This window comes from Polyodon spathula, chromosome 22 (genome assembly GCF_017654505.1).
Source record: "Polyodon spathula isolate WHYD16114869_AA chromosome 22, ASM1765450v1, whole genome shotgun sequence".
In the NCBI taxonomy this organism is placed as follows: Eukaryota; Metazoa; Chordata; class Actinopteri; order Acipenseriformes; family Polyodontidae; genus Polyodon; species Polyodon spathula.
The window spans coordinates 9,435,444-9,460,418 of NC_054555.1; the positions used below are offsets into that span (position 1 = coordinate 9,435,444).

At 36.2% G+C, this 24,975-nt stretch overlaps 1 protein-coding gene across 4 annotated transcripts in view; it reads left to right on the forward strand.

Moving 5' to 3' along the window:
- LOC121297462 (testican-1-like) overlaps positions 1-24,975 on the forward strand; it is a 198,493-nt gene that overhangs the window by 102,189 nt on the left and 71,329 nt on the right. For 2 of the 4 annotated variants that reach the window (XM_041223796.1, XM_041223797.1), the window contains one exon: positions 12,685-12,771. The exons of the other annotated variants lie outside the window; for them this stretch is intronic. In XM_041223796.1, coding sequence (XP_041079730.1) covers positions 12,685-12,771 — 87 coding nt within the window. The remainder of the gene's footprint in view (positions 1-12,684; positions 12,772-24,975) is intronic. 4 annotated transcript variants of the gene reach the window in all.

A 24,975-nucleotide genomic window follows, 5' to 3' on the forward strand; every position in this document is an offset into this window, starting at 1 on the left:
GAGGGAAACTGAACCAGATTATTCTATGAGGCAGCAGACTTTTTTCAGAGCCAAAACTCAACTTCTGGTTATACAAGGGCCAAGGGAATCACAATTAGCTCCTCTCCGATCCAATAATTCTTCTAAAGCTGCATGCCTAATTTGTATGCTTGCACAAGCCTTGTTCTCCAGTGTCAAACCCCATTCTCTGGACTATCAGCCAACATCTCTAATTAAAATGAAAAGCACTGGCAGACTCTCTATCACAAATCTCCAGAATACACCGAGCTATATGACAACTGGCTTTAGCTTAATCTCTAAAAATCTTCATTGTTCTGTGTTTGTATTTTGGGGTTCTGGTAGAGGAACTTGACTTTATCACCTTTGCCTTTCTGACTCTCTCAGGCACTAATGTCCAAAATAAAAATATTGAAGTCTATTCAACCGACCTTGTATTAAAATAAATTTTGCCATAAAATAACAACTGTTTAATAGCGTATAAGGATTGAAAATCGGCATTGTGTTGTGAGTCAAATCTGTTGGAAGCAGTTACACACAAAAAAGCTTCAAGGCTGTGGTAAAAAGAATAGAGACACAAACAAAGATGATAAAGTAATGGAGATATGTGTCACCTTTAAAGCTATTGATGCAGGGAAAAGTTTAAGGTCATACCTTTAGAGGATCAAATAAGACAAAATATGTAATGAGACAGAGCAAGCATTAGCTAAATAAATGCAAGTATAAAAAGCATTGTTATACTCTTTAGTTTCAGATACTCAATTTGTCATATAGCAGTTTTTATGCTTTACAATAGCCATATATGTGTTTGTCCACAATATAAATTACAATACATTTTTATTCTAGAAGACATAGTAATGACTGTGTAACTTAATTGAAGTTTGGTATGACTGTCCTGATCACTAGGGATATGTTTTTCCACTCTTCCACTCTTCTCAACTGATAACTTCCTAAATACCAGCAATCCGGCAATGCATAATTGCATTCAGAAATGGAGATCAGGGCTATGGACCAATAACCTTGATATTTCCGCCCCAGAGATAAAACATTTAAAACAAATAATACATACATGACTAGAGGGTGTTAAACTGTATAGTGTGTGTATATTTAGCTTTATTGCTTTTACCATGCCAGTACATCTGATTTATTCTAAAAAAAACCCCCAAAAAAACCCATATTTGTTCAGATTTAGTAAAATGGTTTGAAGCCAGCCCAGTTTGTTTCCTATTGAATTTCAGGACACTTGATTGAATATAAGCTGTGATGGCACAATGAAAAGTGCTAAACACTTTTGCGAAACTTGCACAATTTTCAGTCTTGAAAAAAAAAAAACAACAAAAACTTTTCAACTTCCCTTGCTGTGTGCACTGAAGCTGGCATCCTATCAAGGCAGAATGGATAAAATAAATAGGTTTTGCGAGTCATTAATTGATGTCTTGCATGGATATATACATTCTCTATCTGACTCTGATGGGTTCTGCTTTGCAATTTTACACTTGGGCTGCCTGAGCTAGCATTTCTACATGCTTTAGAAGGTGAAGGACCTTGTACATCCCATGTTTTTGTATTAAATCAGCAAACCAAATTAGGAACAAATTATATCTGTCCTTTCTGTTTCAATGCATTTTTGAAATCCTTATAAACAGACACAGACACATACCGCAGCAATCTTTGAACAGCTGCCATAATACTATCAATAGAGAGAAAACATAAAAATCAATTGTATGACACATGCATTGATAGTTGGTGTTGCTAATGTTAACATGTATTAGAAGTAAACTGCAGAAGCACTAGCCAAAAAGTTTGCCTAACTGACTTGGTTTCTTATAACTTTATTCCAAAGTATCCCCAACACTACCTGAAGTTTGAAAAGTGTTTAACAAACCATGGTCTCCTTTGTTAAAGCTGTCCATGTATAAAAAGCAGCATGCCATTGAGTAATTGAAAGAGCCATAGTCGAAATGCTATTGATGCATTTTAACTTGCATGTTTTTTTTAAATTTATTTTTTATTAATTGTCATGAAATAAAGAATAAATATATTTGCAACTTATGATAAATCTGAAAACTGACATCCTAAAATCTAGCTTCCCAGAGGATTATGTAACCCCTCCAAACACCTGGGATTCTTGATAGATCAATCTGCTGTTTACGTAATAACTGATCTCTCCAAGGGACACATTTCCCTCTAATGCTTCTAAGTAGAGGTTTACAAAAATGTGAACTGCAGCCATTCCTGGTACAATGATTTTCCCCCTTTGAGCTGCAATCGTTGCATGGTAGGGTGACCTGTCGGCTGAGTTCCATTTTGCCATTTAATGAGGAATTGTTTCTGCCTGAAATCTAACATTTATTATGCTTATCAAACATATTTTTTATGCTCATTCTGTAATTTTGAAATACAGCTCTGTACTATTTCTCACTATTTGGGGGTAATATATTGTAAATACTAATGTCTAGTTTGATACATTGATTGACTGATCACATGTTGAATTATACATGATGCTTCTCTTAATTTATTGTTTTTTTTAACATGTGGACACATTTCTACTGCTACATATTTTTTAATTGATGGCAAGGGTTTTTCTTGACATAAAACAATGTTCTCAGCTGTTTTTGCCAGATCCTTTTAAAGTCTCTCTGGAGCTGAACGTGGGGTGCTTGCATTAAACATAGCTAATTAAATACACTTGTAATTTATTCTAATCCTCAGATTTGTGGCTGTAACGGTCCATATTATTGAAGCAAAGAGACTTAATAAATAAATAAATTCAGAGCTCAATGGATTTTATTTTACTTTGGTTCTAGTTTTGTAGAAACAAATTGAATAATTTACCAACAGTAAGCTTTACAAAACTATACCTGAATGTGTGTACTATACTGTAACTGTGTATCTATTTGTATGCCTTAAAATCCTAAACCATCTAGTATGTGATCTATGCTGATAGACATACTCGAGAGACGTGATCTGTTGAGCTGTCCCTAGTGCTGAACTAGCAGCCCAAAGTGCTTGGGCTGAGAGACTTGCACACTTTCATAGTGCTGATTTACATGGAATGTAGGAGTCATCCCACATCTGCCTCAGAAACCAGCTTCTCTCCATCTTTCTGGTTGTATCTGCCCAGGTTCAGTTTAACTGAATGTACATTTTTGAAATATTCGGGGTGGTGCTTTTTTTTGAATACATGGTCAGCTGCTCAACCCAAATGGGTAAAAATATCTTCATGTATGAATATATTCATCTTGTCTTTTTTTAATAAAGTGGAGTAGCTTATTTAAATGCTAATGGTATATTAAACCTTCCATCTCCTACTCTTCAAGTCCTTTAAACCCTAAGTTAACAGCAGTTGTATTTTTTGTTCTTCAAATTATACTGTATTTGTGGTTGTGATGTAATGGTTTCTGGAGAGCTTGGTTACATCTTTAGTGGATTCCTGTTCACATTTTCTAAGTTTGTCCAGTAGGAATGCCAGTATGTGATTATGTTAAATCTCACAACCTAACCATGAATGGACTTAGGGGTTGATTTGATCAACCTCTACCCCACCCGTCACTGTCATTACACACCCATAGCATGTGTTAGGTAAATCTCTTGATTATGTGACTCCTTGTAGCTGACATTATGACCTGTTTAAGTGCAAAAAGTTTCACGTTAGATTTTCATAATTTGTTTAACTGTCCCTGTCATCATTATAACTCAAATACTGTGGTACTTTCACCTGAGTTCAGGAGCTGCTCTTTAGTAGTTCTGATATACAGCTATGGCCATAAATTTAACATCACCATATAGAATTAACATATTTTGCTTCATTAAAAGTCAAATGAAATCTGCTAAATAATTTTATGTTAACATATTCAATTGCATTCCATTTGTAGTTCTCCATATGCCAAAAACTGACAAATTAATAAATTTGATATTTCGAAATCTAACATATCTATACTGTATTTCTATTATGGCATCTGGCAGACTTTTGAAATCCAATTTTGTAGTTTCTTTGATTACATGATGTTAAATAAAGGGTCTAAATTATATTCATATCGGGTTTTGTTTTAATTATGTCTCAACCCTAAAAGTCTAGATGATGCTAAATTTTTGGCCGTAGTTGTATGTATGTCACCCAAACTGTCTTTAAAGAAGTAAGCCATCTAGTGATCTTCCACTTTGGATGTAGTTGGATGTAGTTCCTTTTCTGGGAATACACTGCTGTGCATTAGATGATGCTGCAGATTTAAACTTGAATGCTTCATACTGGTTGGCTGAGGATATAGCTGATGGTAACAATAATTTGGGATAAAGAGTTTTAAACAACCCTGTTTGTTTTTTTTTTCTGCTGATTTATTATATGAGGATTGGGAAACATTGACTTTAAACCTAAGTTTTAGGTGTTTCTTTGAAATGCAAACTCATTTCATCAAACTTGCCTGAGTATAATGCAAGGCATGGCACATCAAAGTCTACATTTACATCTGTTTAGTGTGAGGATTTAGCAGGTGTAGTGGAATAAACTAGACACATAACAAATAATGAAGTTGCTGACAGTGCTGACAAAATATTCTATATGTTAAATTGAATTACTTACTGCAAGCTTTGCGTTAATGCAAAGCTTGCAAAATGATTGCAAAAAGTGACTCTATAGTTAACTCTATGCCTCTCTACTTGTCAACTTGAGCTGACCAGAAGTTGACAGAAGTCAGACCTTTAAAATATAATGTACAAAACACCAACTGAATGGCATGGTCCTAATCACAAAGCTGAGATCTTTAAGCCTGTTTTTGTAAATGTAGCGTTTAGGAAACTTTATAGTAAGCTGTTTAAAGAAAACAGGTTTGAAATAACACAGTTTAATTTGTATTTGTATTATGTTTCTTGTTTAGAATCACTTTGTATATCACTTTCTGCTTCAGTTGTCACATTGTGGTGACTAGCATAACCTAGTATAATGCACTCTGCTGGTGTGTTTCATTGTTTCATACTGAAGTGAGAACTAGGGAGTTGCAATGTTGTGGTGAACAAGCACATAAACATACCTTTATATGTAATGGAGGTTTCTGCTGGAGCTTATAACTGGGTTTATGTACAAATATGAAATAATGAAGTGTCAATGGAAACATTTGAAACACATTAACCACTGGTGCAGTTCTATCACCTATTATTATCTCCAAGGGATATTTTCCCTGTGTAAAATATAGCTTTTCTGCTTAGTAGAATCTGGGTAATGGCTTATTATTATTTAATCAAAATGCAGTAAAGTACATTAAATTCTTTCTGTGAAATGTCACCAACTAAAATGAATGATAAGATGTATATTAAATAAACATAATTTACTTAAGACATGTATGATATACTGTATACATTTATATTAGATACATATTGAATAAATATTATTTAAACTTTGTGTTCAGTGTTTTAACTGAGGCAGGTGAAAGTTTTAGCTGAAAATAGTTTGTTTTGTTGTTATTTCTCAAAGTTTTGAAAGCTTTATTTTTAATGATTTATAAGCAAGCGAAGGTCGTTGTTTACCTTGTCACACCTTGTTTATTTTCTACACTGTGATTTAAGCTTATATCAGGGAAACTGCACATTATTTCATTGTCCATTTTCTCTGGGACCATGCAATGCACCATAAACTTTTAAATTAGGAATTCCGAAATTGCACAGAGTTTGGCTGATCTAGCCTTCATTATACTGTTGATTGCTGGAAACTGGAACTGAAGGGCGTACAGAACAACTTGATACCATTACAAACATCATAAAAAGCTCTTTGGAGTTCAAAACACCTTTCAGTAAGAGAGTGCACTTAATCTTTTTGCTTGTAGACTTCATCCTCCAAATGCTTTTCCCTTCATTTGGCAAATCTGCTGATTTATCTGTAATAAGTAAATATGAATCGATGTTGTGCCTGGGAAGTCGCTGTGGAATGTGTTTGAGATGTTGATAGATATGTAGGCGATAGCTTACTGCCATTACAGTATAAGTGGACATCAAAACATCTTCCAGGCACAGATTACAATTATTCAGCACATTTCCGCAGATGCTTATCTTCATAGATATTTGCTCTGACTGAAAAGAATAAAGATAAACTGGTATAGAACTTTATTCTCCCCTAAAATATTCCAACGTGTCAATTTCCCTGTAGTATTTTTATGACCTAGCAAATTATTTAATAAACTTTTTTTTTGTCATACACATTTACTCTCAATGATTAGCAGGGAGTTGGTACCTTATGTTATAAAGTATAAATAAATAAATTAAAGATGACACATTTCAGTACTCCAAAGTTCAGTCTTCAGTCTTGATCTGGCAGCAGAGATCTAGCTGCAGTACATTTTTTAGTTACACAGATTGATGGCAACACAATATGATGCAGCTGCTACTTGTTTCCTAAGGATAACACTGAGGCCACTGTAGATGGAATGACTCCTGGTGGCCAACAATGTCCAGGTGATCTCCAGCCTGCATAGCAAAGCTGACATCTCCTGACCCCCAGTGCATGCCTGCCTCCATCCAAAGCACCATCCTTCATGGATGGAGTTACGTGCAGCCTTATCTGAGTGACAGTGATGGAAGAGATAGCTGAGACATGGTGGTAGACTGTGTAGTTCCTTTAAATCAGAGACAGGGGTAGGAATAACTTAGGTTGGAAGAGAAAAGGAGCCATACATCAGCTGGCAGCAACTTTGAATGCCAGTTTGAACTGAAGTTGAACAGGTCCTGAAGACATGGCACCTGTCTTGAATCCTTAATAGAACTAAAGCCCAGAATCAATAGAGGAAACCAGTTCATCTATCAAGAAATGGGTTTTAAAAGTAAACAGCACAAGACCATTCACTGGCTTTTTGAACTTACCTGATTCAGTTTTGTTTGGAATGTAGATAAAATGAAAACACATTTCTCAGTTTGAAATACAACATGCTTCAATCTCCACAAAGCGACATCAAGGATGCTGAGTTTTCTTAACAGATAAAGTGGAATAATTACACAGCAGCAAGTGCTGCCGGCTGCTAATCTTATATGAAAAAAAGAAGACTCTTTTCAAGATGTAATAATTGCACTCTAACCTTTTAGCTGCTGATACAATATAACACATTGGTGCTTCTTATTAGAAACAAACACCCTAGTCTACATGTATCTATATTATGTAAAATGTAATTACGTAACAGAACTTCCAGTATTTTTAAGCTAGTACTGTGCAAGCAGTAAGACACGTGTGTGTGTGTGTGTGTGTGTGTGTGTGTGTGTGTGTGTGTGTGTGTGTGTGTGTGTGTGTGTGTGTGTGTGTGTGTGTGTGTGTGTGTGTGTGTGTGTGTGTGTGTGTGTGTGTGTGTGTGTGTGTGTGTGTGTGTGTGTGTGTGTGTGTGTGTGTGTGTGTGTGTGTGTGTGTGTGTGTGTGTGTGTGTGTGTGTGTGTGTGTGTGTGTGTGTGTGTGTGTGTGTGTGTGTGTGTGTGTGTGTGTGTGTGTGTGTGTGTATGTGTGTGTGTGTGTGTGTGTGTGTGTGTGTGTGTGTGTGTGTGTGTGTGTGTGTGTGTGTGTGTGTGTGTGTGTGTGTGTGTGTGTGTGTGTGTGTGTGTGTGTGTGTGTGTGTGTGTGGGTGTGTGGGTGTGTGTGTGTGTGTGTGTGTGTGTGTGTGTGTGTGTGTGTGTGTGTGTGTGTGTGTGTGTTTCAGTTTCAGAAAAATCCCCCAGGGAAGCAGGAAGGATAAGCTTTCTTAAACCCTCATCTTAACAACCCTGAATGGCACTACAAAGCAAATGATGTTTAGTTTGTCAACAAACCCAGGATTATGCACTCAGTTAGTAAAAAAAACAAATTTCATATTTGGCCAGGTTAACAATTTGTCTGCCCATTCAGAGACGAGGATGCATTGAATATTTATTGAACATAATTTAATTGCCTCCCACAGTATATTGGTTTACTGCATGGATGAAGTTAACATATTTTGTCTCAAGACAATGGTAAAGAGATAGAGAGTTCAATTTCACAAGTGTATGTATCTGTCAATCATCTGTCTCCCTCTGTTCCTCTGTCTCATCTAAAGATAAAATCCCAGGATACTCAACCCTGAACACCACTTTTCCATTGCCTGTTGTTATTAGGTGGATGGTCTTGTTCGCTGTGGATTAAAGACTGTGAGATACCGGTACTGTAATTCCAGAGCGATTGTTGATTAAGAATGGCAGAGAATCCAAAATAAGTACAAGAAAAAGTGAGGCCTGCTGTGATGGATGGGTTTTAATACAAATTGTTCAGCTCCTGGAGACAGAAGTTCAGAGTGTGTTGTTATACCAAACACATGTCAGTACTGTATGTAACATAAACAAATCGCAAGATAGATTTGATTGTAGAGATGCAGTTACAACCTTCTAAAGCAAAGGATTCCCATGACACAACATTTTGAGGGTTGTCGCTGCAAAGCCTGGTTTGGGACTGTTCTGTTTATCAGTGCCAGTTATGTTGTTTGCGGTTCATTAACGGGTTGCCAGCCTGAGTCTGCACTCTTCCTTACCTAACGAAGTATGCAGCAAATTCTGAGTCTCTTAATCTGGACTGGATGATAAATTGCAGTGTTACGCCATTTTCAATACTGCCAAATTGCCCTTTAAATTCCAATTCCCTGCCTCTTGTGCTAAGCGAGAGAGCTAAAGTGGCAAGTGCTACAAGGGACATGTTTTGTCAGAAGTCATTGACTTTACGAAGAGGAAAAGTCATGCAAAGTCAAGCAAGGAAAAAAAAAATTATCACCCTCAGATCATGAATGCACAAAACATTGCCCTCTATGTGCGGAGATAATGCAGCTCTGGTGCCAAGAAAAGGGTTTTGCAGCAGCAACATTTAAAATGACACCTGCTACGCAAAGACACCCAAATAGCAGACTTGATTTCAAAACTGTTTAGTTAGAAGCACTGTTGACGCAAGATAAATGTCTTTGAAAACAATTGGATTGTCTTTTACTTCTAAGACATGTTTTTAATCCCTCCTTGAGAATGTAACTGTGGTTCATCAATTATTATAACTGAGAAGTTTGGTTGGATTCAGTCATTTTTAATGAATTTCAATTAAGCTTGTCAGGGCTACTCTCAGCAGATCTCGGTTATTAATAAAACATTGCTTGGTATGGTCTTCACTTATAGTAGAAAGTTGGGCGAGTTTACGTCACAATGGTCAATTTGTTTAGCTTTTTAATGCGAGAAGGCGATTTACCCACCCTCTTCAGACATACTTTGTTTTGACTGTGAATTTCCTATAGCGCAAGGAATGTGTATGATATGTCATGACAATGGAGAGAGAATTTGGAGTTTCTGAACTGCATGTAAACCAAGCTTATGAAGTGAAATGTAGTGCAGCCATTCTACCTTGTTCCCAAATGGCTACCTCTCCCTGCTGAGTCTAATATATTCATGGCAGCGCCATCATTCCGTCATAAAATTTCCTCTATCAAACATGGCTGTTTTCTAAATTGTTCAGACCTTGAGGGTAAGCTGGAGCAGATCCAAACATTTTAAATCATTTAATAATTATTAATGGGAAAGGATTTTTTTTTTTTTTCAAAAGAAAGATGAAGTCCAGAGACAAAAATAACCCCTTGGGACAAATGATTCCAAGTAATAGTTTGCATTTGAAAATGTTGCGTCTATGCAAGTTCTAAAAAAATTACGACGTAGAGAGGAAATGTTTGGGAGCACGAGATGTCTGACAGGTAGTTAAGTTTAATGTGGTAGAATATAATGGACATAAATATTGGTTGAACAATACATCTTCTAGGTTATAACACCAACAAGGCTGTTCTTTGAGTGTAGGTTTTTGGGGTACACTTCTGTGTTGATCTCCTCACTAGGCTAGATCAACCAAAATTGTGCTTTTCATCTAAGCTTGTATTGTCCTTATTGAGGCAAATTAATGATTTCAACAAAAGCGCTGAACGTATGTCAGTTTGTTCACAACCATAGCTACTGTCAAGGCCACTGTCAGGTGCTGTTACATCATTCTGATTTTCAACTACAGCAATGCTATCACTTAATTGAGATGTTTTCTTTTAAAACATTTATATTTATTTATTTTAATTATCACCTTTTTTTTTATAACAAATAAAATAATTAGTGTTTATATTTGATATTCATTTATTGGGATCTCTTCTTGTACTGCTCTTTGACTATGCTAAATTCCCTAATACAAGTTAACATATTAAAAACATAATGCACTCTAATAAAGCATAACGTTTGTAAGAACTGCAAAGCCCATACAGATATGGTAAAGCACATTTAAAAAAACATGGCACTAAAATGGTAAACTATGGTAAGCGCATAGTATAACCATGGGAAAACTGCTCAATTATTGAGGTAAACTTTTACTCAGTGAATATTTATAAACTTCTTTAACAGTCCCCCAACATATCCTTCTTACCGTAGAGCAACATGATTCATCCAAGCCAGTGCAATGAAGATTTGCAATATTTATAACACAATGTTTTAAGTGCAGAAAGCTATCCCATTAAAAACCATCTGCCACAAAACATTGCAAGATAGGAGTTGAAACAAAGCAAAACCTTATTTTCATAGGCAATGTGTTTGGGTTCCTGTCAAAGAGATAGCCGAAGAGCGTGGCGTCAGACCAGAAGCAGGAAAATAAAGAGAGAGAGAGGTGGAGTTTGGTGGAGCTGAGCGAATGGTCTCGCTCAGCATTTAATGAGTGAACAGACGCAGAAAATAAACGGTTGGAACAAACAAAAACACAGGCCATGGCACATTCACCAAAATAAACAGACAAACACAGTGAGCAGATATTTATCTACTATTATTATTAGTATTATTATGATGATTATTTTTTACCTCCGTCTCCTATCCCGTTCTCAACTCACCGAACACCCAACCCCGAGTATGTGACAACGTGCATCTATATATACTGTTGTGCTGGGATTCAATTACCAATTAATTATTCACTTGAATCCCAGCACGTGAATTAATAAAGTGCAATTCCCCGTGCTCACATATTACTACATTTTACTTGCACGTGAAGTGCTGTGCAATCCTCGTGCCTAAATACACATATACATTTTTAAACACTCGTGTTACACAGACCCGTTTATATCCCGTGTACCAATGTCTATACACCAACATTTAAACACACCACACGCAACACATAACAGATAATATACACAGGGGCGGGCACTTTGTCACAGTTCCACACCATTATATCTGTAAGAGCTCCCCTAGAAATCTTATTCTGTGATAAATTCTGTAATACAGGCTCCAAGCCTCTTGTAATTCCACATTTAATGAGTAGCTAAAGAAATAATTTATCTGCAGAACAGAAGCAGGAGAAAGATGAAATGCCTTGAAGTCATGCAAACAAACATCTCATACATTTTTTAATACTGTACTTATTACAGAACATGATCTTTGAAAAACAGTAACACTCTTTCTAGTTGTATTCATTTTAAAGAGAGATTTGATTGTTAACAGGATTAGTCTTATAACCTACTCATCAATAAAAGCTACTACATATGCAGGGGTCCATGATGTCAGCAGGCTAATACAGATACCTTTTTAATTTCCTCCTTATTTTATATACTATAGGGGTGTTACTAGGAGGGTCAGTGGTTCACTCCTGACCCTCCTAGTTGAGACATTTCATTTTTTTGTTATATATATATATATATATATATATATATATATATATATATATATATATAGATATAGATATAGATATAGATATAGATATATATCCATCCAATATACGGACAGCTGGAACCTTGCTCGACCAATCACATTGCTTGTTTCACGTTCCATTGCCAGCCCTGGATTACACACACACACACATATATATATATATATATATATATATATATATATATATATATATATATATATATATATATATATATATATATATACACACACACAAGGTGTGTTAAGGGTAAGACAATTCCTACCGCACGCCCTGGGTGGGTTAGTTCGCTTATAAAATGACTACATTTTTTTTTTTCAATAATTACACAAACACAAATTAGAAATGTATGATGTATCCTTCCACTGAAAAATAAATAAAGTCCCTGAATACATACATTTTGTACTTTTTTATTGGCCATAAACATTACATTGAACATTCCCATTTTATTGTAACACTTTCGAGATAAAATGGCATTTGGGAATTGAAAGCAGGCTGATGAGGGAGGATTCACGGAACAGACAAACACTGCACTGGCACGTAGCATCAAGGGAGTCGCTTCCAATTGTTTGCTTTTTTTTTTCTGTGTAGGAAATGATCCTACTCAGGTTTTGCGGTATACAAGAGAAGCTGGTAATTTCAGGGATTGTTTTCACATCGATGGCCGGTAACCGACATAATTTCCCTAGATTGTAAACCAGCATTAGATGATATGTGGACTAAAAGACTCCCATGTCAGTTTGCACAGTGTTGCAGTCCTTCCTGTCCACGACAAGCACAGTAGAATTCTATGCTGAACCCGACCTTGTTTAAAAGCTCAACGATTGCATGTTTTGAGTACTCTTCATTTTTATTTTAATTCAACATGTGTATATCAGTTTTGAGTTCTCATTTTCAAATATGTATTGATACCTGAATCCGCTGCAATTATTGCTGTAACAGTAATGCTTACTGTGGATGTTCTGAATACGTGGCCAGTCCTGTGGAAGAAATGAGTTATATTCATGGATCTGTTGCCTTCACAGAGCTGGACTTCAAAGCTGGGAGGGAAGGAGAAACTGTTCGCACAACCAGGGCTGGTTCAGCAAAATGGAAACCCGAGGAAGGGAGAGGTGAGCACAAAGCACACACGGATAGGGATCTAGTCTTTGTCTGTTGACATAATATAAAAAAACCCAGCTTGTGTCAGACAAGAAGGCAATAACAGGAAGACCCTAGCGTCGGCAGGCATATCTGTCCCAGACCCCAATTTAGCTTGCTTATACAGCTTGACAGATTGTCTTTTGGGCCTCTTCATAGACAGCAGTGCTCTCCGTCATATCATCATAGACATACTCTCCACAATAACAATAGGGCAATGCTTACCTAGGCATCTTACTCTTACTGGGATGATAGACATCCTGTTCAAATACAAAATTAAAAGTACAGAAGATCCCAGAAGCACAATCTCATTGTGTTTGAAAGAAAACAATTATCTGACCACCTTGTGGTGTTTTTGATCAACCTTTCCTCATACACTCATACATTAAACAGTTGCTAGGAGACCACCACTGAATGGGCACTCACTAAGCTTATTGATTTTACAATAAGTCAGCAGTACCACATGAATGTATTTCCAGAACATTAAAAACCTTATGTAAAAAAATAAAAGAATAATAATAAAAAAGTAAACATTTTCCAGCTTGGAATTTCATGCTCTTGTTCTGGGTGCTAAAAACTTTCTACAATGGTTATGGGGTGCCTCGGTTGATCAGTGTTTGTCATAGAGCCATGGACTTTCTCCTTCCTTCTTTGCTGTAACCTGGCAACATGTATTTATGGAATAACAAAGCAGCATTGCAAGGCTAAATAATAATTATACACAGAAAGCACTATAAACAATAAATACGGGCCAGAAGTGACCAATTCCTAATTTCTACAAGATCAACCAAACCATACTGTATCTGCTGGCTGTTTTTTTTTTTTTTTTTTTTTTTTTTAAATGACATTTAGGTTTAACAGGAAGTCTGATCGAACTTGCCTGTTGAAAATGTAGTTACGTTTAGCATAATCATTTCTATCTGGGTTTGGGATTGTTTTCTTTATTGTGTCTGGGCTTGGATTGCTATCTGTGTTTAATAAATGAATGTCTATTTGTGTACTCATTAACTAAAATTGAAAATATTAATATAAACTAATATTGAACAAGGAAAGGTTAACTGAAGTACATCAGCGAACTTGAGTATTGCAACATTCTGGATGAAACATGAGTTTTTAGCTTTTCTTGACTACCAAGGGTCACTGGTCAATGATATATCAGTCCAAAATAATATAATAACTAATTGCCTGCCATTTCCAAAACAATGAAGTGCTATTCAGAAATGTGTACATTAAAGAGCAGCTTGTTATGCATCAGTTATCTCCTGTAACTAAGGTATTATTTGTTGTTTGGAATTACTTTGTATATCATTTTGTGTTTCAATCATCACATCTTGTTGACCTTTGAAACTTCAAGTGGCCTCAAAATGGATTTTGAACATGTCTACCGCTGTAACCATTGACATGTCCTCCTGCCATACTCTGCCCTTATTACATCAGTAATAAACACCCCACAGAACTAATCCTGTAGGTGTCTACCAGCTGAACTTATAGGAGAGGCCATAGGCACCATCATGCGACAACAGAGACAGAACATGATATTCACAGTAAAGAATATCATTCCCAGTGGCTCTTTCAGCAGAATAAATCCTCAGATCCTACATTGAAATACTCTAATGCAAAAACGACTGTTGGTGTAAGCAAATATCCAACAGTTCATTCTATAGTGGATACCAGAAATGAATGCGTAGCTGATTGCCTGTATGCACATGCTTAATACACACATCTCTGAATACCTCTTAATTGTTTGGAGCAGTATCTATACAACATGCCAGCTAACACACTTGTATGAATCATATGACTGAGCTGCTTTGAGATGTTACAGAGGAAGCAGGTATGACATCAGAGCCGAGAGATCTGAATTTAAATGAGATGTATGCAAGAACATCTGTTGAGTTTCTTTGAAAATACCTCACAGAGTTCCTTTTGAAAGCCGATGAACACTAGATTTGGTCTGTGGTGCATAATAGTAGTCCTGTACATCCACTGTATGGACTTGAAAGTAGCTTCCGACTGAGCATAATATTTAAAGTAGCAGTGCTTCTTCACTTCTCCCACAGACCTGTGCCATTGCATTGAAGACATGCTGTTTCCGAGCCTGCTGACTTTCACTGTGCTAAGCAACCTGTCATTACTAATAGACAGTGCTACTCTCTGAGATGATTCAATAATAGATTATGGAAAGGATGCTAGTAGTTCCCCTTAATACATGTATATAGTGCTGCATAGTTTTTGCTCTACAATGATGGAGAAGAGATATTTAATAGAGTATTACAGCTTTTTTTTTTTTAAATCTGCACAAAATCAGAAAAAGTGTAACCCTTGATCCCGGGCACACATTTCTAAGCCTCATGTCTTTGTCTTGTTGTGAATAGTAACCACATAATCTTCTGAGTTCATTCACCACTCTTGCAGAGCGAGCATTGCCTTCTGGAGAGAAGGTTTTTTTTAAATGAGCCACAGGTACAAATGTAAGCTTACTTTCTCTTATTTCCCCTCTAACTTAAGTCTGTGATCATTCTGCCGTTAAATGTTTCTTTGTAGGCTGTAAATCCGAGTATGAAATGGAATACGTTCACCTTTAGTCTGTTGGGTTTTTGCTGGGAGTCTGTTCATTGGATGCTTTTTAAGGCTTTACCATACTATAATGACTGTGCAAGCATAATCCAGTAGGCCTGTGGTTTAGTATAGAGGGTCTGATACGTAGGTCCTCCTGAATGAGGACTTTTGCATTCATGGCACTGAGATATTTTCGCATCTAGCTGTGCATTTAAGCAATCCTTATATTTACACCAATTTTCCTCTGTTTTGCACTGTGGTCAGGCATTATCTTAAATCAATTGCCTGACCTCTTTCTCAGTCAAACTGGGAATTGGGCAGCACTATAATCAATTGCTTCAAGAATCTAATAAATTGCATGTGTTGGCTGCAGCCTCTATTAACAGCAATATCTGTCTCGCTTTCTCTCTTCCTCTCCTCTGCCCACTTGTCTCTCCATCTCTCTCAGAAATTCATTTCCATTAATTTCCAGCATGTATTTTTTTTTTTTCAAACTAAGGCTTATGATTCACACTTTTACTAACTAATGCTTATGATTCATACTCATGCTGGCTAGCTCTTCAGAGGAATTTGTTTCTACCTTCATTGGCTCTGATTAGATACAGTTTGAGTAACTAAAAGCTGCATGTCAAGGGATCTGGGATATAGTGGAGACACCAGTATGCATCAGAATCTGTCTTTACAGTATGTGCATATATCAAACTTACATTTTTACTGTATATCTAGAGAAACTTGAATCAGTCATTCTACAATTTACAGCATTTTGAGTATCAGGTGGTAAGGAAATGCTTGCCCATCTGTATATGTTGCATACATACTGTATGTACAGTTGTGATTATGACATTCTTAACTACAACTTCTTATATTTTCAGTGTTGGCTGGGGATGAACTACATGTTAATAAGATGCTGTACTTTACAGATAGTATTTTATGGAGCATTTTAGTTCTTGAACAACAACCCCAAAAATGGACCCCAACTTTCATCATTGAGTCATTGCAAAAATAAATAAATAAAATAAAATAAACAGTAAATACAAATTGTAAAAGATGCTACAGAAAAGGAATAGGTAATAATGGTGAATTTAGATAGACACTTGACCCAACACTGATAGCATCCTGGTCTATTCCACACAGCTTTGGGATGTTTTGACTAAAGAAATGGGCTGAAAATAGATTTTGAAGAATGGTACATTGAAATTTCGTTCTGTTTGATATTTTATTTTTAAACACTGAAACTCAGAATCAATTATTGTAAGGTGACATTGGTTTTATGTTAGGAAATATTTTTAAGAAAAATAAAAAGCTGAAATATCTTGCTTGCATAAGTATTCAACCCCTGTGCTGTGGAAGCTCCCAGTTTGCACCGATGAAAGAGATTGCCCTAATGGGGACACAATTACCTTACCATTAGCCTCCACCTGTGAACCATTAAAGTTGTTGTCACATTTTCTGGATAAAAACCCCACTGTTGAAGGATCATTGGTAAGGCTGTGAATCTGAAGGAAAATGAAGACCAAAGAACATTCTACAGAAGTTAGAGATAAAGTAATACAAATGCATAGATTAGGGAAAGGGTTTTGTGGTCAGATGAGACCAAAATAGAGCTTTTTGGCCAAAACTCAAAGCGCTATGTGTGGTGCAAACCTAACACTGCCCATGACTCAAGACACACCATCCCTACAGTGAAGTATGGTGGTGGCAGCATCATGCTGTGGGGATGCTTCTCATTAGCAGAGACTGGACATCTTGTTACAATTGAAGGAAGAATGGATGGAGTAAAATGCAGGAAAATACTGCAAGAGAATCTGCTTCAGTCCGCTAAAAAACTGAAGCTTGGGAGGAAATTCACCTTTCAGCAGGACAATGATCCCAAGCACAAGGCCAAAGCAACATTGGAGTGGCTCAAGAACAAAAAGGTGAATGTCCTACAGTGACCCAGTCAAAGTCCTGATCTCAATCCCATTGAGAATCTGTGGCACTATTGGAAAATTGCGATCCACAAGCGTCGTCCAACCAACCTGAACAACCTGGAGCAAATCTGCCAAGAAGAATGGGCCAAAATCACTCCAACACTGCGTGCAAAGCTGGTGCATACTTACCCCAAAAGACTTAAAGCTGTTATTGCAGCGAAAGGTGGCTCTACCAAATATTAATGTGTTGGGGTTGAATACTTAAGCAAGCAAGATATTTCAGTTTTTTATTTTTCTTAAAAATATTTCCCAACATAAAACCAATGTCACCTTACAATAATTGATTTTGAGTTTAAGTGTTTTAAAATAAAATATTGAACAGAATGAAATTTCAATGTACCATTTGTAATTCAGTAATATGAGAGAATTGGTCAGGTGTCTGAATACTTTTGCAAGGCACTGTATATGAAGATATAATGTGGCTAATTTAGTGGTTATTGCACTGGAAAGCCACTAACCCATTATTCATAACACAAACTTTGAAACATTCCTTTTTTATATTTTCTATTGGACTCTTATCTTCATTTCTTTGAAATAATGAGATTAGGTTCATTTGTCCTCCCTTTAGAATGGAAGCACATGATTTTTCTTCCCTTAACATTATACTTGTATGATCAAAGAAGTGACCTTTCCACTGAAGGATAAGAAAATGAAGGCCTACACGAATCATCTAATTTGCAGGTCTATGTCTGAGGAATGATATGAAAAATATCAAATGCGTTTTTCTGTTCACATTTGGAACTTTGATTCAAGATACATATCGTTCCCACAGGGCCGCTCTATAAACATAATTGGAAAATACAATACATTGTATTATAAAAAAGGAAAGACAGAAAAAGAAAACAAATCACTAGAATGTGCATCGAAAAAAGTCTTATTTAATAAACCAACACGCTGGGCATTCGAATTCCGCCTGTGTGACATATAAGTAATGGTAAATGTGAACTATTAGCATGGGAAACATCAGGTAAGATACATAATGACCATATAAATATATAATGGCATATGAAAGGGTGATAGCTCACTTCTGTTAAATGGATGAGGGTGGTACAGTTCTTAATACAAATGATCCATACATTACTCCTAACCCTCACTTTCTCACAATGGTCAGTACAAACACTGAATATGATCCACTTGTACTGTATGTCCATTATAACTTACAGCACAGCATGGCTGATGATTTAGAATAAATCTGCAGTGCCTTTTCAAAGATTTATTACATTTTACATCTGGTACGCTTATAGATATTTTATCAGTGAGACATTTGTTTAAGGACTGTATATAAACCATGTATCCATGTTGTATTAAAGTGACATATGCAACTTTTTGCCAAATAATTTGTGTTTCTTTTCTAATGACTATATACACTTTACGAGTTACTTTGAAGTAATGTCTGTCAAGTTTATTCAGTCAAAGGAAGAGCTTTCGATTAACCTTGAATAGAAAGTCCAAGTTGAATAAGCCACTCAGTTCTCCACACACTGTCATTTCAAACAACATAAACAAGACTCAGTGTCAGGGAAAAACAAAACCTTTGGTGACAGAAGACCTTGTCAGTGAAGGTACGTCTGACAAGGTAAAATAAAATGAACCAAAATACATTTAACAACACACAAGCCAGTCAAAAAGTCATGACAATTTACTCATCCAAAAATACAACATTAGCCTACCCTATAAAAAAGGTTTCTTAACATTCTTAGAGACAACCCAGTCTGGATGAATATGATCTTTAATGTGGCATGAGAATCTCAATTAAACTGCCCTAAAGGGAACGTAACAATATAAATTCATATCGGCCATTGGTCGAACAGTACCTCTGTTGTATACATTTCCCGATTTTGGCCAGTGTAATTGTAATGTAATGAACAAATACACAATGGTAATCCATCAGCATACCATGGTATAGTCCAATATCATTGTGTTGTGTTATTTACACCACTGTGCATGATTGGTCCCAGATAAAGCTAATAATGCAGTGGTCAACTAATGGTGTCTTCAGGTTAATACATTTATATTGTATTATGATGGCATCCTAATGGCAGTCCTAATGATCAATCTGTTTTTAAACATGATGGGATATACATTTTAAAGAGTATTACTAGCAGTGCATGGTCACACAACTGTCTTGTTTACAGTAGTGTGGGAAAATCCCATTCAGATCAATGGAAGCCGCTTATATCTAAACCCTTTCAATACTGCAGACCTTGTTTACAGGTCTAGGAAAGATAACTCCATTGAAGAATGCAGACCAGTGAAAACAAAAAACTTATTTGCAATTATCTGTCTGTTTTCATTTATTTTTCAGTATAAGACTATTTAATTTGTTATCACAGGTTGAAAACTTAGTGTTGAAAAAGTTAACAAGGAGTTCCACAATCAGGTGTTCTGCTAAATCGTATATAATTTCTCTATAAATGACTGTATAAAGATTATTTATGAGTTAAAGTGCAATTAGTTATCATTCTGTGATTTACATGCCTACACTTGCTAAGTGTTTAGTATCTGGACTAACAATGGCATTTCATAATCATAAAAGATCACCACTGTTTCTTGTTTACCAGCCAGCTGGTGATTATAATGTTGATTAGACTACTGAATGAGTGAATACAATCTAATTTACTTCAAACGAATTACAATTTCAAGAGTGTCTCATCGTCTATGTGGTTTCACACCAATGAGAGGAGTCAAGACAGATTTAATTGAGTGTACATGTATTGTAATTAATAATAAAACATAATCATCATTTTTTGATGCTACTTAACGTCAAGAATGATTGCCAATCCATGCAAATATACTGTGTAAAGAAAATGCCAGATGACTTTAAATTAGGTTTTGCTTCATCAGATAAGCCTAACTGCCTATTCTATTCTAGAGTCAATGCAGTTCTATTGACGACTGCATGCTTACGTCAAATTCTTGGTCTAGTTCTAGAGAGTATTTTCAGTAACACCGTTGCATTTCCTCTTTGCAGCCTTTCCTGCGACTTGCTGGTTCCTAGTAACCATGGGAACATAACACATTCACATGACCCAAAATAGTCCCAACCATTAGAAGACAGATCTTTTTTTTTTTTTTTTATAATCATTCACCATGGTTGTGACTGTACATTTCATTTCTGTGCTTTTTAATGACATTACTATCTTGTCTGGTCTTGTTATTCCAAACTCTTTCACTGTATCTGGGACCCAATCATACCAACTGCTGTATTTAAACCTACACATAAGAAAGACCAGTTATAAAATTGCCGCGTCAGTCTTTGTTGTTGTTTTAAGACAATAAGATATTTTTTTTTTATGTCTGTCGATCTATAGTTACATTAACCTGGTGTTTGTTTTTTTTTTACTAGTGCTTGTGTCGTGCTACCTCATATGATAGAAGGCACTTTTAAATTGAGAGATATTACTATGTTGTTGAATTTCATAAAAAAAATCAAATCTACAAGTGTAAAATGGTGGAGGCTGGGCGCGAACAGGCAAATCTGCGCACCGCAAGCAAGCACCTAAACCACAAAGCAAAAGAACCAGATTCTTAATCTTGTAGTGATTTGCAGGGTTGCTCAGGGTGCTCTGTCTCTCTACATTTCTTAATGCTTGTCAGAGATGAAAGAAGGGCCAATGAAAGTGACGTTGGACTGAAGTTCTTTATGAAGTTAAGTGATGTGGGTGTGAGTGGAACATTTGATTAGATTTTTTTTTTTTTTTGACGACGGTTGACGTGATTTTGTGTCTCCCCGAGGGCTATTTTACCTTTAATGACATTACTTTATTTGTCAATCAGTTGATTACTGCAGATTTTAAAATTGGTCCCTCAGGGAGCGGAGTCCCCTGTCAGTTTAACTGAATTTAATTGGACGTGCAGACCGGGGGGCCTCTCGCTGAGACAGAATTCGTCTGTGGCCCCTTGTCAAATTTCAGACGTCCGTTGCCACAATACGGTGTTTTATCACCCACCCATGTGAATATATATATATATATATATATATATATATATATATATATATATATATATATATATATATATATATATATATATATATTGCGAACTTATGCAAGATGATGCTCTGTGTTTGGTCCGTTGACAGGTCACCTTTCTGCTATCCAAAAGTGTATTGCGGCCTGATTGGCGTAATGTTAGAAAGTGCAGTAATGTTTTTCAGTGCATTGTGTCATTCTTGTTGCCCCAATTTTGTCATGTACTGTACAGTAAGGTCATGTCCTTTACTGGTGTCTGCTCTCTGCCTGTGTGTGGATTGCCTTACCCTGTGTGATGCGCCTGCCTGCGTTAGCCGAGATCGCTACAATATATATACACACACTGCTATGCAAAAGTCTTAGGCATGTTGCATTTTTCTACACTGATTCATTATGATCATCAACAATTTACTCAAAGCCTCCACTACCCTTAACTGAACTGATAAACTGTGCAACTGTTTAAGACCTGAAGGCAAATAAAAAGGTCTAATTAAGAAACTTACCAGTTCAATTAAGGGTATAGTTAAATAACTGAAAGCTCTGCTGGAATGAAAACCAGCAGACACCGGGAGTCCCCAGGACCGAGTTTGAGAACCCCTGCCCTATAGAATTAACTAATTTTGCTTTATAAAGTCAAATGAAACCTACTGAATAATATAATAATAATAATAATAATAATAATAATAATAATAATAATAATAATAATAATAATCTTTATTTTTATATAGCGCCTTTCATTGTGGACCACAATTACAAAGCACTTTACAAGATATGAGACTAGGGTGTGTGAACTATGCATCAGCACCTACAACAAGGTCTCACCCAAAAGACAAAGCACAAGGAGGTTAAGTGACTTGCTCAGGGTCACACACGAGTCAGTGGCTGAGCTGGAATTTGAACCGGGGACTTCCTGGTTATAAGCCTGTCCACTGGACCACACAGCCTAATGTTATGTTAACATATTTAAATATATATCACTTTGTAGTTTTCCATATACTTAACGAAAAACTGAAATTGAAAAAATGTGACATTTCGAAATCTAACATGAAATACGGTACTGTACTATTATGGCTTCCGGTAGACTTTCACAATACCATTTTGTAGTTTAGTAAATTACACGATGTTAAATAAAATATATAAATTATGTTTATATCAAGATCACTCTTATAAACCCACCAATTCCCTTCCAGTGCTGAATATCAATTTCATGGGGGTCTATTAAGTTGATTTGAACACAACCATATCTAAATATTGCTAGAGCTCTTAAATGAGCTCCAAGCTTATGTTAATTAAACTGGATACATGTTGGTCTCTCTCTAGTGAATTTCTGTGACTATAAAATGTAAATTGCCAGGGAAGTTTCATTTTAATGATTTCAACAAGGGCTGTATTATATCTGCCACAGTTTAGCTCTATTGAATAAACTGAGTGAAGCAAGGACCAAAGGAGTGAGGCTAAACAGTAAGCGATATAGACCACGAAGCACCCGTGAAACCACAGGGAGGGTTATATGTTCTTTATAGTCACCTAACTTATAATATTTAACACAGAACTACCATGCTGTGAGTTATTATTTGCCAGTATTGTATTCCAGCCAAACAAAGTTTTCCCTTTTCAGTTAAGACTTAGATCTGCTGTACTGCCTATAGCAATCCCATTAAATCTTTTTGCATGGTGTGCATGTAATTGTCACAGAGCATTCCCTGTGCAACCAGCCTCTGAGATATAGTCATTTTCATTTTTGCCGTATGTCAGAAAAGCAGAAATGAATAATATTAATTAATATGCTATTTACACTTTATTTTGTTGCAAGGGTGCAGCTTGGGGTTCTTACCAAATACGAAAAAAACCACCAAAAAAGGAATGTACAGATATGGAACTATAAACCAAGCAGCTACAGTTTATATTTGAGAAATCACATTCTAGGTACAAGACCCTTGAAAGCTGAGTTTGTGCAAAATATTCGAACATAGATGGGTTTGTGCTTTCAAGTTGTAAATGTTGCATTAGATATCCCATTGCCTGGCTGGATTGGATGTCTTTAACACTGTTATTGTGGTCGCTTCAAAGCTATCTGAACCTTTATAAACCCATCATTTTATATACAGATTCGTCATTTAGTTGGTCTTTTTGGGCAGAAGTAGTGGATTCATTCTACTACAGGTACATCATATTGAAGAGCACCAAAATTGCTTCTGAAATCCATGGTGCTCAAACAAGAGCTTTATTTTACTTGAAATTAATATACCCAAGGATGATTTACATTTTTTATTGAGATAAAGGAATTGAATAATTGTGAGTGCAAAAAAATAAAATATTACTAGCATATTCTACTGTATTTTTTATAGTTTTAAGCCTCACAGCCTTTCTCTGCATCATAGTTGGCTACAACTCACGGCACTGGGTATTTTGTTCCATCTATCTATCTTTCTTTCCTTACATGGAGAAAAAATACACACTGTAGAACTGAAGAGAAGCAACCAGGCATTGCTCTCAGCCTTTCAAACTGTCAACTGATCATCCCAATGAGGACATTAAACTGGAATCCTGCACAAGATTGCAACAAGACACATTGCCATTCAGTGATATGTCATTCTGCAATAAAAACTAAACAAACAAAAAAAAAAACATTATAGTTCAGAGTGACACCCACAATGCTTGAAAGATTTGCAATTCATTTTAAACTTTTCTACAATCCAGAATTGAAATAAAATAATTATTAACTGTGGAAGGACACATCCTTCCCTTATAAAAGTTTACCATAGTAAGAACAAAGCAAAGTAAAATGAAGCATAGTAAGAGCATGGTAAAGCGTTGGTAAGCATTGTTAAGCTCAGAGAGGTACGGTAAAGCATATTAAAAACCATGGGAATGTTCGCTACACAGTACCACAGTTCACAAATTGGGGGAAAAAAAACAAAACAGGTGTGAGTAATCTCCAGTTGGTATTGTGCATACCTTTCTGATTGTTGTGTTTGCAATGCAATCAATGTTGTTGTGCTTGCTGGGTTACATGTCGCCTGATGGTATGCATGCTGTTGCCGGGATGTGTGATGCTGTAAGTGAACGAGGAGTGTGTGTACAACAGAGATGCCAATCTTAGGTACTACAGTATGCAGCACTATGAATAAATTCTGTAGTTAATCTACAACACTGTTTCGTGTCAGTTTTGTATGATACAACAGTGTAATTGAGCTTGTATCTTTGTAAACGCATGTTTATTTGATGTTTTATTTTTTCCTCAAATTGAGGTTGGTAAATTGGGCCTAGGTCTTAAATTGGAGGGTGTCTTAAATTTGAAGGAATACGGTAACTACAAATGCACAGATTTGTACCCACATAGAATAGAGTAGTTAGTTATGTTATAGTTACTCAGTTTTCTGTAAGGCTGTGTTTTCTTCCAGATTCAGAAATGGTTAGGGTCACAAAGTATTAGTGCTTGGAGTGCTGGGAAAGCCATGCAAGTGTGGTTAGAATTTCTTATTTTTTTTCACAAAATGGTCTAAAGTTGGCTTATGTGAAGAAGTCTTTACGAAAGTAAGTCCTGTATATATTGTAGCATTTGCAGGGAAAATGAAGGAGGCTCACACAGGATTTGCAGGTTCTCGAATTCACAGTTTATTAAGCTGGGACTCTACACCAGGCAGTTGTACACTAACAGTTGAGCAGCGTAGTGCTA